The 17077-nt window shown below is 41.2% G+C and overlaps 1 protein-coding gene across 2 annotated transcripts in view; it reads left to right on the top strand.

Annotated features, from left to right (window-relative positions):
• Nucleotides 1-16855, top strand: part of LOC119216743 (glypican-5-like) — a 32420-nt gene extending 15565 nt beyond the window's left edge. For both annotated transcript variants that reach the window (XM_062563327.1, XM_037469846.2), the window contains 4 exons: nt 703-823; nt 5213-5357; nt 14795-14901; nt 15004-16855. In XM_062563327.1, the coding sequence (XP_062419311.1) occupies nt 703-823; nt 5213-5357; nt 14795-14901; nt 15004-15090 (460 nt within the window). In that variant the 3' untranslated portion in view covers nt 15091-16855. The remainder of the gene's footprint in view (nt 1-702; nt 824-5212; nt 5358-14794; nt 14902-15003) is intronic.
• The last annotated feature ends 222 nt before the right edge of the window (nt 16856-17077 follow it).

The following is a 17077-nucleotide window of genomic DNA, read 5'->3' as shown; positions in this document are numbered from 1 at the left end:
TGATTCACCCACTGTGAACCGCCCACGGCGACAAGATGACGTGTGATACCTACTTACAACACACCACGGAAATACATACATTATATAGCACCAAGGATCATTTCATGGTAACACTCTTGCACCTATTTAACACATTCCACCCAATAGTTTGTCTTTTTTTGCCAGGTCAGAAATCTGCTCTCATGGAACCAAAATCAGCACAGCCATTGAAATCCATCGCTGTGATTAAAGTTTAAACACAACATAACCTCATGATCAGAAGGCATTTATTTCCACATCTGTTGTTATACATAGAGGAATCTGTCTTGATGATAAGAGTAAAATAAGATGAAGTAAAATACGTAGTACGCAGTAGTACATATACGAGAGAAACCACTGTGCAAATGTTGATTGAGTATTTGGGTCAAAGGGGCCAGAAGACAAACTCATGTCCCCATAGCTGAATATTGAATACAAGTCTGTACGATATTTGTAGGAGTAGGTGTGTGCTCATGTGTGTTTTTGTAATTGTACGCGCCCCTGCACTTGAAGTGAATCACTACACCCTGACTGAACACACTAGTATAAATGACTGTGACAAAATTGGGGCAGTGGGAGACACACAAGCGCGCACACACACACACACACACACACACACACACTCCTACGAAGAACTAGGACAGAAAGTACTTCATGTCTCTCTCCTTTTCTGTCTTTCTGTAGCTACGCAGGTCGTGTGGTTGGCAGCAGTTTTAAAGAACAGAAGGAGAACCCCGAGTTGACTGTCCGTAATACAGATCCTGTCCTGAAGGGGGCGAAACAGAGGCTGGAGCAGCTAACACAGGTACACATGTATCTTCACATTACAACAAGCATGGGTGAGGTGAATGTTTTCCACAAATCTTGGCATTATTACGGGTTTGTGTATGTATTTAGGGGTCTGTGTTTGTGTATGTATTTGTATATTGTATACGTCTCTCAATCCTTCGTTATCATGCACATGTGAACCGCTGCTCAATATAATAAACGTCAGCACTCCAGACTGATATAGATAGTAACATTCAATAATATAATCATTATTTCAACAAGGATTCATGCTGCACTTTAAAGGCTTTGAACTGCATGGTAATATGGGGATGAGAGTTGCATGAGTGATTCATAAAATGATGTGGAATGATACATCAAGGTTATTCATGATGATGATTCATATTTTGCTACTAAGGGGTTTTCTGGGCCCTTTTGAGACAGCTGGACAGGCAGACAGGGGGAAAGTACAGACAAATGAAAAACAAGTCAACAACAAAACCATTAAAGGGTCAGCCTGGTTATATTATGTACTTGTTTTACTGTTAACAAATTCCATCATAAGGCTGTGAAGTATCTGGAGTGCTAAAGTCAACGTTCACACCCTGTCTGTTGGCACAAATAAATGCTTTTTTTCCAAGTGGTTTTGAAAGAGATGCTGTCAGTATATCTGCCAAACAGATCAAACAGAAATATACTGCTTTTGCCGGAGTGCTATTTTTAGCAGCAATTGATGATGGCAGGTTTCATTACTTCTGGGTAACAATGGAACTTTGGTACAGGCTGTGTGCTAATAGGATCAATTCAAACTGCATTAATGATACCAATCACATGGCAGGAGCTTCCTTCAATGCTATCTTTAACTCCCGCAGTGATTTATCATAAGTTAAAGGGTGAAAATTGTATTCTGCCCATAGAATCCGTTAAGTGCCGTTTGGCTTCGTAAAATCATCATTTTCATCTATTTATGGCACACGCTATTGCAGATTTTTTCTTTTTGCTGTTGAAGCTCTTTCTGCGCTCTGACTAATTTTCTAGGCAAATGGCAAGCCAGCGCCCCCCCCTCATCCCCCACCCTCCGGCCACATCCACAAACACACTCCACACACCACACACACACACACACCATGCAATCACTTATTTAGGAGATTTGTTTTCTCCAGCCCATTAATTCTATGAATGCCCCACATGTCCTATTATTCTTTGCTCTAAAGACACTCGAGAGATCCGTGAATCACGCACACTCAAACACTATGAAGAAAGTCAATGTTTTTGGACCTGCGTAACTGCTGAATTTATGTTGAATTTTTAGAATGCAAGTCACACCGACAAACCCAGTGTGTAGTAAGTGTAGGTAGTGTACACACCGTAGTTTAAAAGCACCTCTAAAAACCCGGGACCTGCTTCTTTTTATGCTTTAGCTGCACTAGTGCTTTTTCTGTGGGAGAGATCATCTGAGGCACACACATTAACGCACACCATTTAACTGTCCATGGCCCTAATGTGTGCATTTTACACACTTGCACATTTAAGATTGGAGAAAAGAACACAATAGCCAATAAGATAACTATTTTTTATATTTTAGCGGCCGTGTTTTGGAGGTCTGCCCTTCTGTCCGTCTGTTATTCCCTCCCTCTCTTATTTTTCACAGTGATAACGAGGTACAATGTTGATAATTAGACCCACGCAGCAGTGGGTTTGCCCTCTAATGGGGTTCCATTAGTAGCCAGTTTTCTATCCATGCAGTTATGAATTTTTGTGTGTATGTTTAGCCAACCAGGATAAGTCTAATCGGCCTTGCGAGGGCTGCTCCCGCATAGGAAAAGGGCAGCGGTCTCCCCACTCATCATCAGGGGCTACTGGAGTGCATGTTTCATCACAGACTCTTCTTTGTTTAAAGTAGTAGCCAATTTGGGAAAAATGCTCTTTAGATTTGTAGAGGTTAGAGAAGATACATAGCACTCAAATATTTAAAAAAAATGAATGAAGCTCGAAAGGTGATAAAAAACTGCCAAACAGCACCTCCATAGGTCATTAATTAACAAAATTAAGTGTGAAAATGACCAATTGTGGTTTTACATGGGCCTTTTGGGCCATTACTAGGCCTTTTAACTGAGAATGTACTGTAGGGGTGAACGCTGCAGCTGCTGCTAGTGTGGAGTGAATGGACAGCAACATTAAAGCAACAATGTCCCCTCAATGCTAATGAAAACCCTGGTTGGATAAGGATTCAAAATTGGATATGAAGATTAAATATGATGCATAGCTTCAGTGTTATAATAATTGCTGTCTGTGGTTCTGGGCTGTGGCAATAATTTTGAAAAATAATAGCTCGCAGCAACGTATGGAAAAAAAGAACTCAACCAGTTGGAACTGTGAACTTAGTTCAAATATTTTGAAGTTTGAACTATGAACTGAACTAGTTCATTTTAAAATGTGTGAACTGAACTTTGAACTAGTTCATGTAGAAAGTGAACTTTCCCAACACTGGGTTTAGGTTTCAGATCATCGTTTTGTGCAACACCTAAACTTGTACATCATTCATAGTGTTGGCTGATATATTCCAAAAGTACAGCCCACTACTACTTATTTTCTAAAACCTAATAATAATAATATATTGACTTAAGAAGTGTAACTTACCAGTTCAAGTATTGATCATCTGATAGCTGGAACTAATTCCAAAATGATCATACCTTTTTGTGTCATTCGCCTGTCATTTAGACGGACCACCTTGGAGCTGTCACTCTTGAATTATTTGACTTGACGGCCTATTTGTTTCTTTGGAGGGTTTTGTTGCCTCATGACTCAAACATTCTGTTTGAGCGCCAGCTACATGGCCAGAAAAAAAGTTGTGGTGGAAACATTGCTGTAATGTGTTTTTGTCTTCCCTCAGCCCTCATTTAAGGTCCGGTGACATAACGCTGAATCACTGCAGAGTCTGTCTCAATGTCCCTTCGGACACGCTGTCGTATAATAACCTTTGTTGACCTGGTTTCCACCGGCTGCTCCGCACTGTAGAGTGGAGGCCAGATGTCCCTCCTTATGTGTCCAAATTTGAAACTTGGCCTAGACAAAATGCAGGCGGCGGCGCATGGAGGAGAAAGGGTGTGCTGGGAACTGAAAGGCGGTGGTTTGAACCCTGACTCGCTCCGTGTCTCACGCTCAAGTGTCCCGGAGCAATGAACCCAATGAAGTGATGTTTTAGTCCATTTAAAATAGTTTTCTTTTTGTTCCATGCGTAGCCATGTATGAAAAGTGCAGTATCATTAGAAGTAGACTTAATGCTGCACATTATATACAGCATTTGCATACTCATTCAGTGTGTATGCGCCACAATATATAGCAACAGCTTATACCATAATTAGTTTGTTAAGGGATTATATTTTCTAGGCCGAGTTAAGCCATGTTCAGATATTGGACTGTACAATGGATTTGGTTATCTAATAACAAGCAACTTTTATTCATGGAAGCAGAGCTCTTCATAAACAATTAAAAAACTCAAAAAAGTCATCCCTCACTTCATGATGATAGATGTTATCATTTTGGAGGCATCGTGCAGCTTTGCTTTGTGGAAATGTTAACTAAAGTAAAAAAGAATAAAGTCTAGATATCATATCTTTTTCCTTTTATGAAGGTGGTGGTTTGGTCTCTGCCCTCAGACTGAACTGATTTATTACCTACCTTGAGTCTGTAAAAAACATATTTTTCATACTGCAAACCAATTGTGTATCTTCTTGTATTTGTACATTTTCTGTAACATGGTGTTTGCACAAAAGTGTTCATGTGGTTGTTTCCTGCTTTCAGCGGGTAAGAAATGACATAATTTCTTTGTTGTTATTTATCATTGTTCGGTTCCCATGACCATATTGGAGCTGAAGGCTATTGTGTCTTACACTCCTGTTACTCATTGGCAAGTCAGTTAAAGGCCTAAAAAATCCACTTGCTCCTGGATGCTGTTGATGTAAATCAGTTAAGAGGTTTTGCATGCTGACATTTGCTAATTAGCACACAAAGTTCAACTGAGGCTGATGGAATGTCAGTAGTAGACATCATTTTGCAAGTATTACGTGATAAACCTATCAGACAAATTGCAATTTTGATCTTATGATGCTGCTCCACGTGAAGTCAGACCAACATTGCCATTCATGGAGCAATTTGTGTTCACGGATTATTTTGTGTGTTTGTTAGTGTGTGTGTGTGGGAAAATGTTCCACATTTCGTGTGAGCACATAATACACCGTCACATTTTGGGGTCTCGTCTTCCTTACGTGGTGTGTCCCCCCATCATGTAAATCACCTCAATGATGTTGAGGACTTTGTTTAAGGTAAAGGTTAGATTTAAGCTGGTGGAGAGTTTTTCGTCTCCACAAAATGAACACAGTGTCCCCCAGAAGGCATGAAAACATCACTGAATGCATGTTTTGTTTAGGAGCTGTTAGTGGACCTTGGCTGGGCGAGCAAAAGCAGAGGGAAAGTGGAAGAAGAAGAGGAGGGAGGGAGTGCACAGATGGAAAGAGGCAGCGGAGATGACTGCGATGATGAAGATGGCTGTGATGCATCTGGTGTGGAAAACGGTGAGTCACACACACGCACACACACACACACGCACACACACACACGCATAAACATACAAAAACCGAACAGCAAATATAATTTACACATGAACTGAAGCACACGTGCGAGTTTGTCTTCCTCCTGTGCACATATTGGTGTTCTTATTTAAACATCGCACATCAGGACATACCGCAGACACACACCCACGCACACAGTTCATTGTCAGGGTGGGGTGGGGGGGTTTCAAAATGCTGCAGCCTCCACACATCTGGTGCCAGCAGGGAAATGCCCAGAGGCAGGGAGAGTACCGAAAGATGGATTCAACTGCCCCTCCACCTCGTTCTTTTTTTCATCTCACTTTCTGCCCGTCTCAGCGGTTTATTTCCACCTCGGCTGGGAAAAAGGATGCACCAACACTGCTTGGTCATCCCGAAAAACATGAATGGAAACAATAAACCATAATTATATATTGACTTATTCAGCGGGCTCATTCTTGAACATAATAAATGGGTGTCAGAGGAAGAGTCAGAAGCCTTGACAGACCGTGGTATCCCACAGAGTTAATGCAGTAACTCGATGACGCGATGTAATACAAATTGTTGATGAGAAATGACAACGTGAGATCATTCTCAAAGTGTACCACCCTTTTCAATGTAACGAATCTGTTGAGGAGCATTGTAATGGTAGCAGTAGTAAAGATACATGAAAAGACATGCATTATGAGCCCTGTAAAATATGAATGTGGTTTGAATTACATTTAAATTTAACCTGAAGCCCCTTGTTTTGGTCTTCAGTTGAACATATTTTCACGTATGTGATATTGAAATATCACACCACAGTCATTGTCTCAAGGCAGCGTCTTCCTGTTTGACCCAACCACCTGTAGTAAAAAAAGCTAACCACAAGAAGTTTAAATATTACAACAGCTGTCCCATCCACTCATTGTCCTGACACGACACAAGAGAAACACCCGGTATTTGTTTTGCATATCTGTTACGCTTCAGCAGAGTTTGGCCCAGTACAGGGCCCACACTCATTGTCCCACTAATTATCCTTGCACTGTCCTCATCATTACTGGAGCTGTGAGTGTTTTTCAGTATGGTGACACAAGGCAGAGAAGGCAGTTGCAACAGTAGACTGTAGGGTCAGTGGCTCACAACCCCTTGGTCAAGGGCCATTTGCTATTGGGTAAAAAAAATAAATAAATCTTTTCATCTTTGATTTTGAACGTTCAGTTTGTCATGTTGACTTTGACTCGACATGGGGGCCGACTGGCAGGACACAGAAAAGCAGTTCAAAAGGGAATAGACACACACAAGTGGCACAAGAACCAACACTGTGGCCAAGTAGGTCAACCTGGCTGAGAGCGAGGGAAGCACATATCACAGAGGTGTGTTACAGAGTAGGCACGGTTTGCCTCCCGCCCGGGCCTGAAACTGGTACATTGGCTATTTATAGAGAAAATAGCTGGTTATGATTTACAGAGCTGATGGGGGGCGGGGGGGGGGGGGCGAGCGGGGATCGTGTCTCTCTCGAAACCACAATGAATGCGTGGAGAAAGAATCCTCATGAAAAGTGAGCAGTGAACAGTATTTGATGCATGTTCACCCGCTCGGGACATCCTCGTGCATAAATAAGCCTCACGCGCACTGAAGCTGAAAGAGTGACTGAGCATCAGCTCGGCCGCACACATCACTGGGACCAAATGTTTAAAAAAAAAAAATCATTTTCCTTCTTATGCTGTATTAAATCAGTCGCGTTCCGTTAATGTATAAATAGAACACCAAATGAAGTAATGCAGGTCACTGATTTTGGATAGAACTGCTTTTAAATCTGTGTGTCACAACGGAATAACTCTCACTCTCTCTTTCCTTTTAATATTCTGCCTGCAGAACATGCCTGAATTGGTTAAATGCGCGGCTTAGTATTTCACAGCAGAGGAAGAGCACAGAAATACAATTTGATGTCAGTGAGAAAAAAGGATTTTGGATTATGTGGACGTGCATACCCAAATGAATGTTGATGGCCTCTTGTTTGTGCGTGCGCACAACGTCTTTGTGTAATCCGCTGTGTTTCACGGATGGTTCGGTTCTCTGTGTGACGGACCCAGCGGATCCTGTCGTGTGCTGCTTCTTGACTCGTAATCTCTTCCTTAATAATAAACCGGCACACACACACACACACACACACACACACACACACACACACAGCGTTTCCATCCCCGAGCAGCAGATTTGAACAAAGTTAAAATTGCGAACTAAATATCCTCCCTGTCCTCTAATTAATTCTCATGATATTTTGGGCTTTTGTTGAGTTCTGAAAGGAGGATAAGAAATCTGCCAGGAAATATCAGTCAAGAGCTGGAATCAGACCTCAAAACGTCGGGTTCATTGCCAAGCCTGCTTCTGGTCTGTGTGGGACATTTAATAGTGAGAAGATATTTGAATCATGCTGAGACAGTACACAGCCTAATATTGTTTATTTTAAGGACATTTACTCTTCGCTCAGAGAGGGATAATCACTCATTAAACAATGTCAACACGTCAAAAGCAAAGAACAAGGCAGACGCCTGAAGACATTCTGTTGTGGACGGAACCTCTTTGGCCATTTTTTTTTCTCCTTTTTTTTTTTACCCCTCCTCTTTCATCGATAGGTCATCCGTCATCCTCCCCTCCCCGTTCGTTCAGAGCGATTCAACTGATTGATTTAATTTTTTTCTTCTCCGATCTCTCTGTCTCCCCCCCAACATACACAGGTCCCATAGTGTCGGTAATGTGAATGTAATCACAGCTTCTCTTCTGTTTGCTGCATCAAATGCTGTACTATAAACCTCCTGGTGTACCAAAACGCTAATGCCGACTTTGTATACATATATATATGCATATATATATATACAGACATGCACACAGTGTTTTGTAAGGGAAGGTGTATACAAAAGGAGCACTCAAACCCTGTAACCATGGCTACCAGGTAGTCAGTCCCCCCATGGGTCGTTATTTGATGACAATGAAGATAGAGATGGACAGAAAGATAAGAGGCGTGGCGGATTGTAGCAGATTGTATGCCATCTCTCTCTTGGCCAAGCTACATGGGCCTTTGTGTTTTTGCATTGTGCTTTCTGTAACCTCCTTTCTCCTTTGGGTAAGAGGGCCGAGGGATCTGGCTAAGCGTAGTTTAATTTGCCGTTTAAATGATGCTGGTATTGGGTTCTAATCCTAATTCTGCCGTAGATAATGGACATATAAGTAAATAATGTTCATTGCTTAATCCTTTTCTATTCATTGTCCTGCCTTCTCCAAGTAGCTTCCCTTCACTGTCTCTGCCTTGCTCCTCTGGCTTCTCCCCCACTTCCCTAGGGCAACATTCTCAAAGCCTTTAGAAGCCAGTTCCTTTTAAAGGGAAAGACCAGTGTTTTCTACGTTGCCTCTCTGTCTGAGGACGAGTTGATCTCCATTTGTGAGCATATGTCCAAAAGGAGCCAGAAAGAACAATAAAAAGCCTGGCGAGGCTTCCAATCTTGCACCCGTGAATATAAAGGTTCCCAGAGCGAGCCTTTGGATCGGTTTGATCACTGCAATAAAGTAAAACTGCTTTGTCCATGCATGCACCGGAGAACATGAGGGCATAAAATCGGCTATGAATGCAATCAGTATCCCACCTCTGCAGCAGCTTTACTCCAGAGATCCAGGCTGAAGCGTTTTCTTCTCGTAATGCCTTGTACTGTAGAAGATAGAGCAGCCGCGGCTCTCGCCTCACACACGAATGAGCTGCACGCATTAGAAATACATTTAGTACACATTAAATTAACAGTGGCTAACTGTGGCTCGTGGAATGTATATAGATTGTTTAGTCTTTAGATTATCTCAGCAAGAGGGGCCACTTGTTCTTTCGCCCTTCTCTGAAGAGCTGAAGCTCAAGGTGGGTGGCTCCTGCTGTTGGCATCTGTAACTGTGTTGTTTTAAAGGGTGAGTTTTATGAAATTTCACCCCTGGTGCCATTTTCATAAATGGAGGTGTTAGAGAGTACTCATTTGCAATTCCACCTAAATTAATTTTACAAATCAGTTATAAAGAAATAAAATACATATACATACACATATATGTATAAACACACACATAAAGGCACATAGAAAGAAACATCAAGGCTGGGAGAAGGAGGAGATAAGGAGGAGCACTTATGGGACAATAGGCAGTAACAGGAAAAACACAATAATAGAGGTCACGTACTGCATTTTCCGTCATGCTGCAATGTTTAATAAGCTTGGGTTAAAGGCATAGATCCGGGGGGCAGGAGATGCGGCTCATTGAAGATTTACACATTCACTTTGCTCTCATTGTCTCTCTCATTCAAAGCGACTTGTGGTTTCCTCTTTGGTTTAACTCACCCCGAAAGAGATAAAATGATTTAACTTTCCACGAAATGCTGCACATCACAGACTGAACTGAAAAGCTAAGTGCACCGCAGCCTTCAATGCACCCATAACTTCTATCAAACATATCACTGTATTCTTATACATTCATGTCCTGTCCTCTCTCTGAACGCTTGTCTATCAACGTTAACGTCCACGTCCCTGCTCGTCGCTACACTTGACTGAGTTCGTTCAGGCACATCTGATTAGACATCACCTATGTATCAGTCCTCCTCTCAGCAGTGTTGCTGTCATTCCCGGACCTTTCTTAAGAAGCCCTTGCTTTGTCTCGTCTTCCCTGGCTGCACCTCCAGCGTCGCTCACGTATTCAAAGGAGGGCTCACATGCCGCACACACCAACACCCAACAGCCCCGTAGGCTCGCATCCATGTACCACCGTGGACCGACCAATCACTCTGCAGCGTTCTGCCTTTCATCTGCCTCCAATCACAGTACCTTGCTGTGTTCAATCTTCAGCTCATTGTCTCCTCCAACGGTCACGTGATTCCACTGGAGGCTCTGTTTGACCTCGGCGAGAATGACCTTGGGGAAGATGCTTCTCTGCGTCAAACCGTTGACTGTTTAATGAAAACAAGCACAAGCCGTTGCCATGGAAATTACATTTCAGTCCCCACACGAATCATTTGGGAAAAGTGGACCTGGAGATTTCGGATCCAATTAAATGTTTCTAACTCTAGTCCACAATTAGTTTTTGGTGGATTGTTATGATTGTGATTCACTTTAAAATGCAGTAAACAAAGTTTAAAAAGTAATTTCTGTCACATTCATAACATTTTATTTAGGTTTAATCCCTAAGCTTTGGGGCTGCTAAACGTTCTCATCCCTTCCCCCTGAGATGTGAAGCATCACTATTAAAGTCTAATAAAGTATACGCTAAGTAAAATACTTTAAATATTTTGTCAAATGACCCTCCAGGGACCCATTTGATGACTCTTATTTCTAAAGGTTCTCGCCTAAATGATTAAGTTGACTGTCTCTTTAAGTCCATAAATACCAAGGTGACATTAGTGGTGAATATTAGGAGTCACAGTGCAGTGTGTCGGACGGCTCCTTTGGTGCTTAAAAGTAGTCACAGTCATTGGTATTTGGACATATTTCCTGCCTGCCTGCCTGCCTGTGTGTGTGTGTGTGTGTGTGTGTGTGTGTGTGTGTGTGTGTATGTGTGTGTGTGTGTGTGTGTGTGTGTGTGTGTGTGTGTGTGTGTGTGTGTGTGTGTGTGTGTGTGTGTGTGTGTGTTTCATCCCTGGGGATCTGAGGCTGAAGTAATGAAATGCTCATTACTGATTCAGCTGGAAATGCTGGGGATACATTTACACACTTACACACACTAGCCATCCAGACGCTTTTCAAGGTCACCTGTGTGTGTGTGTGTGTGTGTTTGTATAGGAAACAGAAAGAGAGAGACAATGAATGTCTGTTGTATACATAGAAATTGAGGAGCAGCAAGATTGGGCATAATTGGGGCCTTAATTGACAGTTGTGCCCAATACGCCACAGGCATCTGACATCAAACACGGTCCTTAAAGCACAAACTCCCACACACACACATAATCACCTTGGTTTTCTCTAACACATGGACAAACATACACACATACCTGAACTACCTGAGGTTACCTTCTGTGACCAGACAAGATGGTACAAATGCAGCCTTTCCTACACACTAAAATGCGTTACACACAGAGCATTCTGATCAAAGCATGACTAACACATCTCTGTGAGACCCAGTGTTCATGCACAAACGCACCCAGTATTGTTTGCCCTTATTAGGAAGAAGCTGTTTTTGTTTAAGATGGCTAAGTTCAGAAGTGCATGAAAGGGAATTTCTCTGGAATGCACGACGAGGGAGATTCTTTTTGAAGGTGAGGCTTTGATGCTAACGCCTGAACTCTATAATGGATTATCCACATTACATCATATGTCAGAGAAATTGCAGTTTTCTAAAAATGTCCAATATTCATTTTGCGCACACATTCATTTGCTGGGACAGCATTGGATGATGTATAAATGTCGCTCTGTTCTTCTGCCTGCATTGTTAACTGTCAGTGCAGCTCTCACCTCTCAGGAGGCAAACTGTGCAAGCTGCCTGCATGCCGGATGTCAATAAAGATCTGCGATTGCACTGATCTGGGGTCTGCCATCTACCACGGCAACTTTCTGGTTCTCCAAATGTCACTTCTGCCATCTTATTATCACACGCACTCATTACTCATTCTAGGGAAGGATAAACTACCCCATACGACCAGGGACAATGTTCATCACTCATCCCGGCTGGGAGTGTTTGTGAGTGGACGTATTTGTTGCCAAATCACCCCATCATGTGACATGTTCTCATTGTTGCTAAGAGACAAACATGATGAAGGGCATGGAAGAAGAGACTGCGCTCTGCCACCTGCCTCCAGAGCACAAACACAAACGTGGACATGCAGAGCAGCCTTTTGAGACTGAGGTTTGAGCGCAATAATGTAATAGGTTAAGTCTAATAATAAACCGTACCTTTGTGCTCTGATAATCCATAAACACAAATCTATTTAATGCATTACAGTGGATATAAGTGTTTATTTAATTGGATCAACTAAACAATGAATTTGTTAAATATGATACTGTATGAATTGCTGCCCTTTTACTACTTGCGACTGGGACAGTGTTAATCAATTCAGCTTTTATTTTTTACATGTGTTATTTAGTTTGGGATTGAGGAAGCATTTAAACTCATCCACTTAAGCAATAACACAGTTTAAAATACTTTACGTAGTAAAATTGCTGAATTGAAAAATTGATTCTTATCATCTGTATTAAAAGTCTCAATTTTGCTGAAAGATTAGGTGTTTACTATTGCTAATTATTAGACTAAAACATATCGTTGTTTAATCATTATTAGAAATGCTTTAACGTGTATTATTGTGTTTGGTTATGGTGGCTCTAATTTAAATATTGTACTCTATATGTTGATGGTTAACTTTTTTAAACCATTTTTGTAATTTAAGTTTGTTATGTAACTATAGCTGCCAGATAAATGTAGTGGTGTAAAATGCTTATCCCTTCGAAGTATCGTGGTGTAAAGTAGCCTATAATATTAAGTTAGTCAACCCCCTAGTTATTCTGTTGTTACTGTTCATATGCATGTCTTCTGTCATCACTATTCAGCAGTTGGCATCCATGTCTTTAAGAATTATTTTGCCCTTTAATCCTCTAAACTGAACCAGAGACTCTGAAATCTGAACCATACTTTTAAAGCCTATTTGACCTCTTTATCAAAAAACAGCTCCCTTCAATAGCAATATGCCGTATTCTTTACATAGTTTCCGTTTCTATTCCGACAAAAGTAACAGATTGTATAATTGTGCGGAGACTTAAACAGTAATAATAATGCTACGTAGTTTTCAGCACTGGTGGGAGGAGATGCCCACTTAACAGTTCACACTGACACACACACGCAGACACACAAACACACACATATTTTCACAGCCAAGAGCCGAAGGTCCCAAACATCACCCCACGCGTCTATTTGTGAGAGCTCAGGAGAAAGGACAGATTCTAACCAGTAAACATTGTGCTGTGATTAAATCATCGCGTTCATCACCACAGACGGTGAAAAACAAAAGCATCATGCGTCTTTGAAACAGATTTTTTTTTTTGTCCGTGGTTTTAATTTCTAATATTGTGTGTGTGTGTGCGTGCTGGTGTGCGTGCGTGTATATAAGGGTGTTTTCCCACCTTCTTCATGTCTCTATTATTATGAGATTTAATATTTGTGTGAGTGTGTGACAACTCACCTCATTCCTCAGTGACTGAAAGAGGCTCTTTGTCTATTGTACTGCAGGTGTATTGTGAGACAGAATCAGATTTCTCCCGAAGTAGGTGTGTCTGTGTGTAGGTGTGCATGAGTGTGTGTGTGTGTGTTTGTTTGTTTGTGTGCGTCTTTGCCAGGACAGAGCTTGCTGCGAGTGATTTTAGGAACAGAGCAGGTGAGCATGAATCTGTGGCTGATACGTGTACCTGTGTGCACACAGCCGCCAGCACAGTCTGATGACTACCTCCTGTCCTAATCCACTCACTTACCCAAGTTCCTCCCACAAGGTGCTGGTGTACTGCCAACACACACACACACACACACACACACAAGAAAGTGTCAAAGCAGCTGGATGCGCACTAACTTGATCTGTTTGTTTATGTGTGTTTGCGTGTGTGTTGGTTTCTTAGTTTGTTTGTTTGTCTTTTTATTAGTGCTGTCAGTTAAAAGCGTTATTAACGACGTTAACGCAAACCCATTTTAACGACGTCAATTTTTTAATCGCGAGATTAACGTTTTCTTTAAAAGGGTCAGGGTGAAAATGTCAACAGGTTTGTCTGTTTGAGTATCTGCTGAAAGCAGAGGAGTAGTAGGATCACCTTTTATTGGTAACCTAACTGTTACGGTTCATTGTTTCTGAAATGAGAGGCCTGCCAATCAACACTTATAACAGTTAACCAAACACAACCGGAACAGATTGTCACACACTGAAATCACCGGCTGTTATTAAGAACGTGTGAAATGTAGTTAGTGAGGAAGCAGAAACATCGAAATCTATTGCAGGAAATAATGAATAATGCTACAGTCAAGTAAAATACAGGGGAAACAAAATGTGAATATTGTGCAAAAGCTCATTACCTTCAGTAATTCAACTTAAAAGGTGAGACTAATATATTAGTGTGTATATATATATATAATATATATATATATATAATATTATATAGCCATAAAAAAATAATCAAATAAAGGCTTGAAATAGCTCACTTTGCATGTAATGAGTCTATATAATATACAAGTTTTATATAAGTTGATTTACTGAAAGTAATGAGCTTTTGCACGGTATTCAAATTTTTCGAGTTTCACCTGTTGTATGAAAGCCTAACAAAGATACTGCAGGATCAATATGTCTCTTGAAAACATTAAACGACACAATCCCACAATGGACCCATGTGACACTCGAGTACCAAATGCTTGTTTACTTATACTGATGTACTTTGCCTTTCACTGCATCTGTTCAGGTGACACATCCAGCGGTCGTAGTCCAGTGACAAAGGAGTTGGCTCCTGCCCGTCGTCCCGTCCCTCCTCCTCCTCCTCCTCCTCCTCCTCGCCTCCCTCCTCCACAGGTTGGTCACGGCGGTTCCCCCCCCCTTTCACGTCCACTGTTTCCTTCTCAAACTCATCAGTTCTCCCTGTCGTATTGACATTGTTTCATGATCTCTCGAAAGGTTGCTCGAGGCTCAGCTCACACGTTGTCTATCGAACCTCTGGCCCTGGCGACCACGCTGCTTCTTCTTCTGCTGTCGCCGTGGTAACATCGCTGATCACGGCGATGCGGCCTCACAGAGACAAAAAAGACTGAGAGGCAGCCACAAAAAAACGTTTGGTGGTGAAGTTGAGTATTCATAATTCCTTTAAGTACAGGTCTACCACTCTGATTGTTTTTTGTTTTGGGTGGGACAAGCTTTCGTTACATCACAGTTACAGGTTTACACATTTCTACATTACCTGGACTGACCTCCACATGTGTTCGTTTATGTGAATTTAACTCTGACAGGATAGACGGCACAGCACTACTGACTTTTTTTTTTGAAGAGAGATGTAAATACAAATATATATATATTATATATTTATATAAAGAATTTTGATAGATAACAATGACTTGATGTGTAAATCGACAATAATACATAGAACATAGCAGAATGATTTGGATGGTTAGCGTTGTTTTGTTCAGTTTGACCTTTACATTGGGCATCCCCCACAGAGACCGAGACCCATGACAGCTGTAGGTCAAGTTGAAGACTTCCTGTGTAACCGCAGTGTACTCACGGGGAAGTGAAGACCTGTATTCAATTCGCTCGTTGGCCAAAACAATCTGTAATGCGACACTTCAGATAATTTACACATAGCCTCCCCGCATAATGAAGCAGATTGAAGCCCCCCCCCCCGGCACTTTCTTTCACATAAACATGGCGTTTGTTAAATGCAAGCTGGCGATTTTTTTAATGTTTGCAGAATGTATGCTGAGAGATTTAACTGTACAGCACTTGATCAACATTTTAAATCCCCCCCCCAAAATGACTATTTAGTAGCAGAGATCTCCCCTAAGAAACATTTGACTTCCTAGTTGGACATTTTACAGATTTAACTCATTTCATATTAGCTGAGGGGAAACTGAGTTCACACTGATTTCTGTACAAAGTGCAGTTGTAAACGCACCAGAAAGAGAGAAAGATGTAACAGCTTCCATTTCCCCCTCACTTCGCCCTCCCCCAATCCCTCCAGCCCTCCTTGGCAGAAAGCTTTGTTATAAATAAAAGTATCATAATCAATAGAATCCACCTTAAACATGAGAAGTGTGGAAGAGCAAAAAGACACAATCGTCTGTCTGGACATCTAAAAATAGCAATTTTATATAAATCGACTCGTATCTGGGCAGTGAGCCCAAACACTTGCTAGCATAAGACTTTTATAACATGATATTTTAAAGAAGTTGGCTGTTATTTGATTCCTATTTTTGATGTCATACCCAAATGGGATGTTATTTTGTATTTAAGCAACCTCACTCAGCTATTGCTTGGCAATCTACATAAACAAGACACCAACTGGTACCAATGCACATAGTGTATAAATAAGTGAATGTAAACAACAACCGTAACGAATAGCAAGTGTGAATTTGTAAGTGCTCGTTTGTATGTGAGAGCAAGTTAATTTCCTTCTTGTCACTTCTTCTTAGCATGTGTGTTGGAGCATACTGTTATTTCATGGAGGGGGGGGGGGGGGGGATCAGAATTTAATTAAATGTGCTTTTTCAAAGTTTAACAGTTATTTTTGTGTAGAAATCTTAATATTGTGGTAGCAGGAGGCCGGAACACCAGGATGAAACAAACAGCTAGTTAGCTGCAGCGCTATGGTTTCTCTTCCCAAGCTCTAAAAAACAACTGCAGTAAGATCATTTGACCTAACCAGTGACTCTTTTGTGAAATGTAAAGGAACCTGCTCTAGTATATTGTCCCGCTTCTCTGCTTTGTTGTTAATCTCCAGCTTAATATTATCAGTAATAAAATGTTTTCAAAGACGTACTGGATTTTGTCTTCTATACTGTATGTTGTGTAACTCTCCAGGTGTAAGATGAGCCACAAGAAGTGTCAAATGATCTGTAAATAATAATAAGGATAATATCAAACTTCTTTCATTGAAAATTTGAATTTCACAGATTAGAAAGAGGACCACAACCATGTCATATTTTCTCTATTTTTTTTTTGTATGGTTAAAATGAAGACGTGTTGCTCAAAATGTATG

This window comes from Pungitius pungitius, chromosome 7 (assembly GCF_949316345.1).
Source record: "Pungitius pungitius chromosome 7, fPunPun2.1, whole genome shotgun sequence".
In the NCBI taxonomy this organism is placed as follows: domain Eukaryota; kingdom Metazoa; phylum Chordata; class Actinopteri; order Perciformes; family Gasterosteidae; genus Pungitius; species Pungitius pungitius.
Note: the sequence above shows the minus strand (reverse complement) of the source record. Positions and strands in the feature narration are given on the sequence as shown.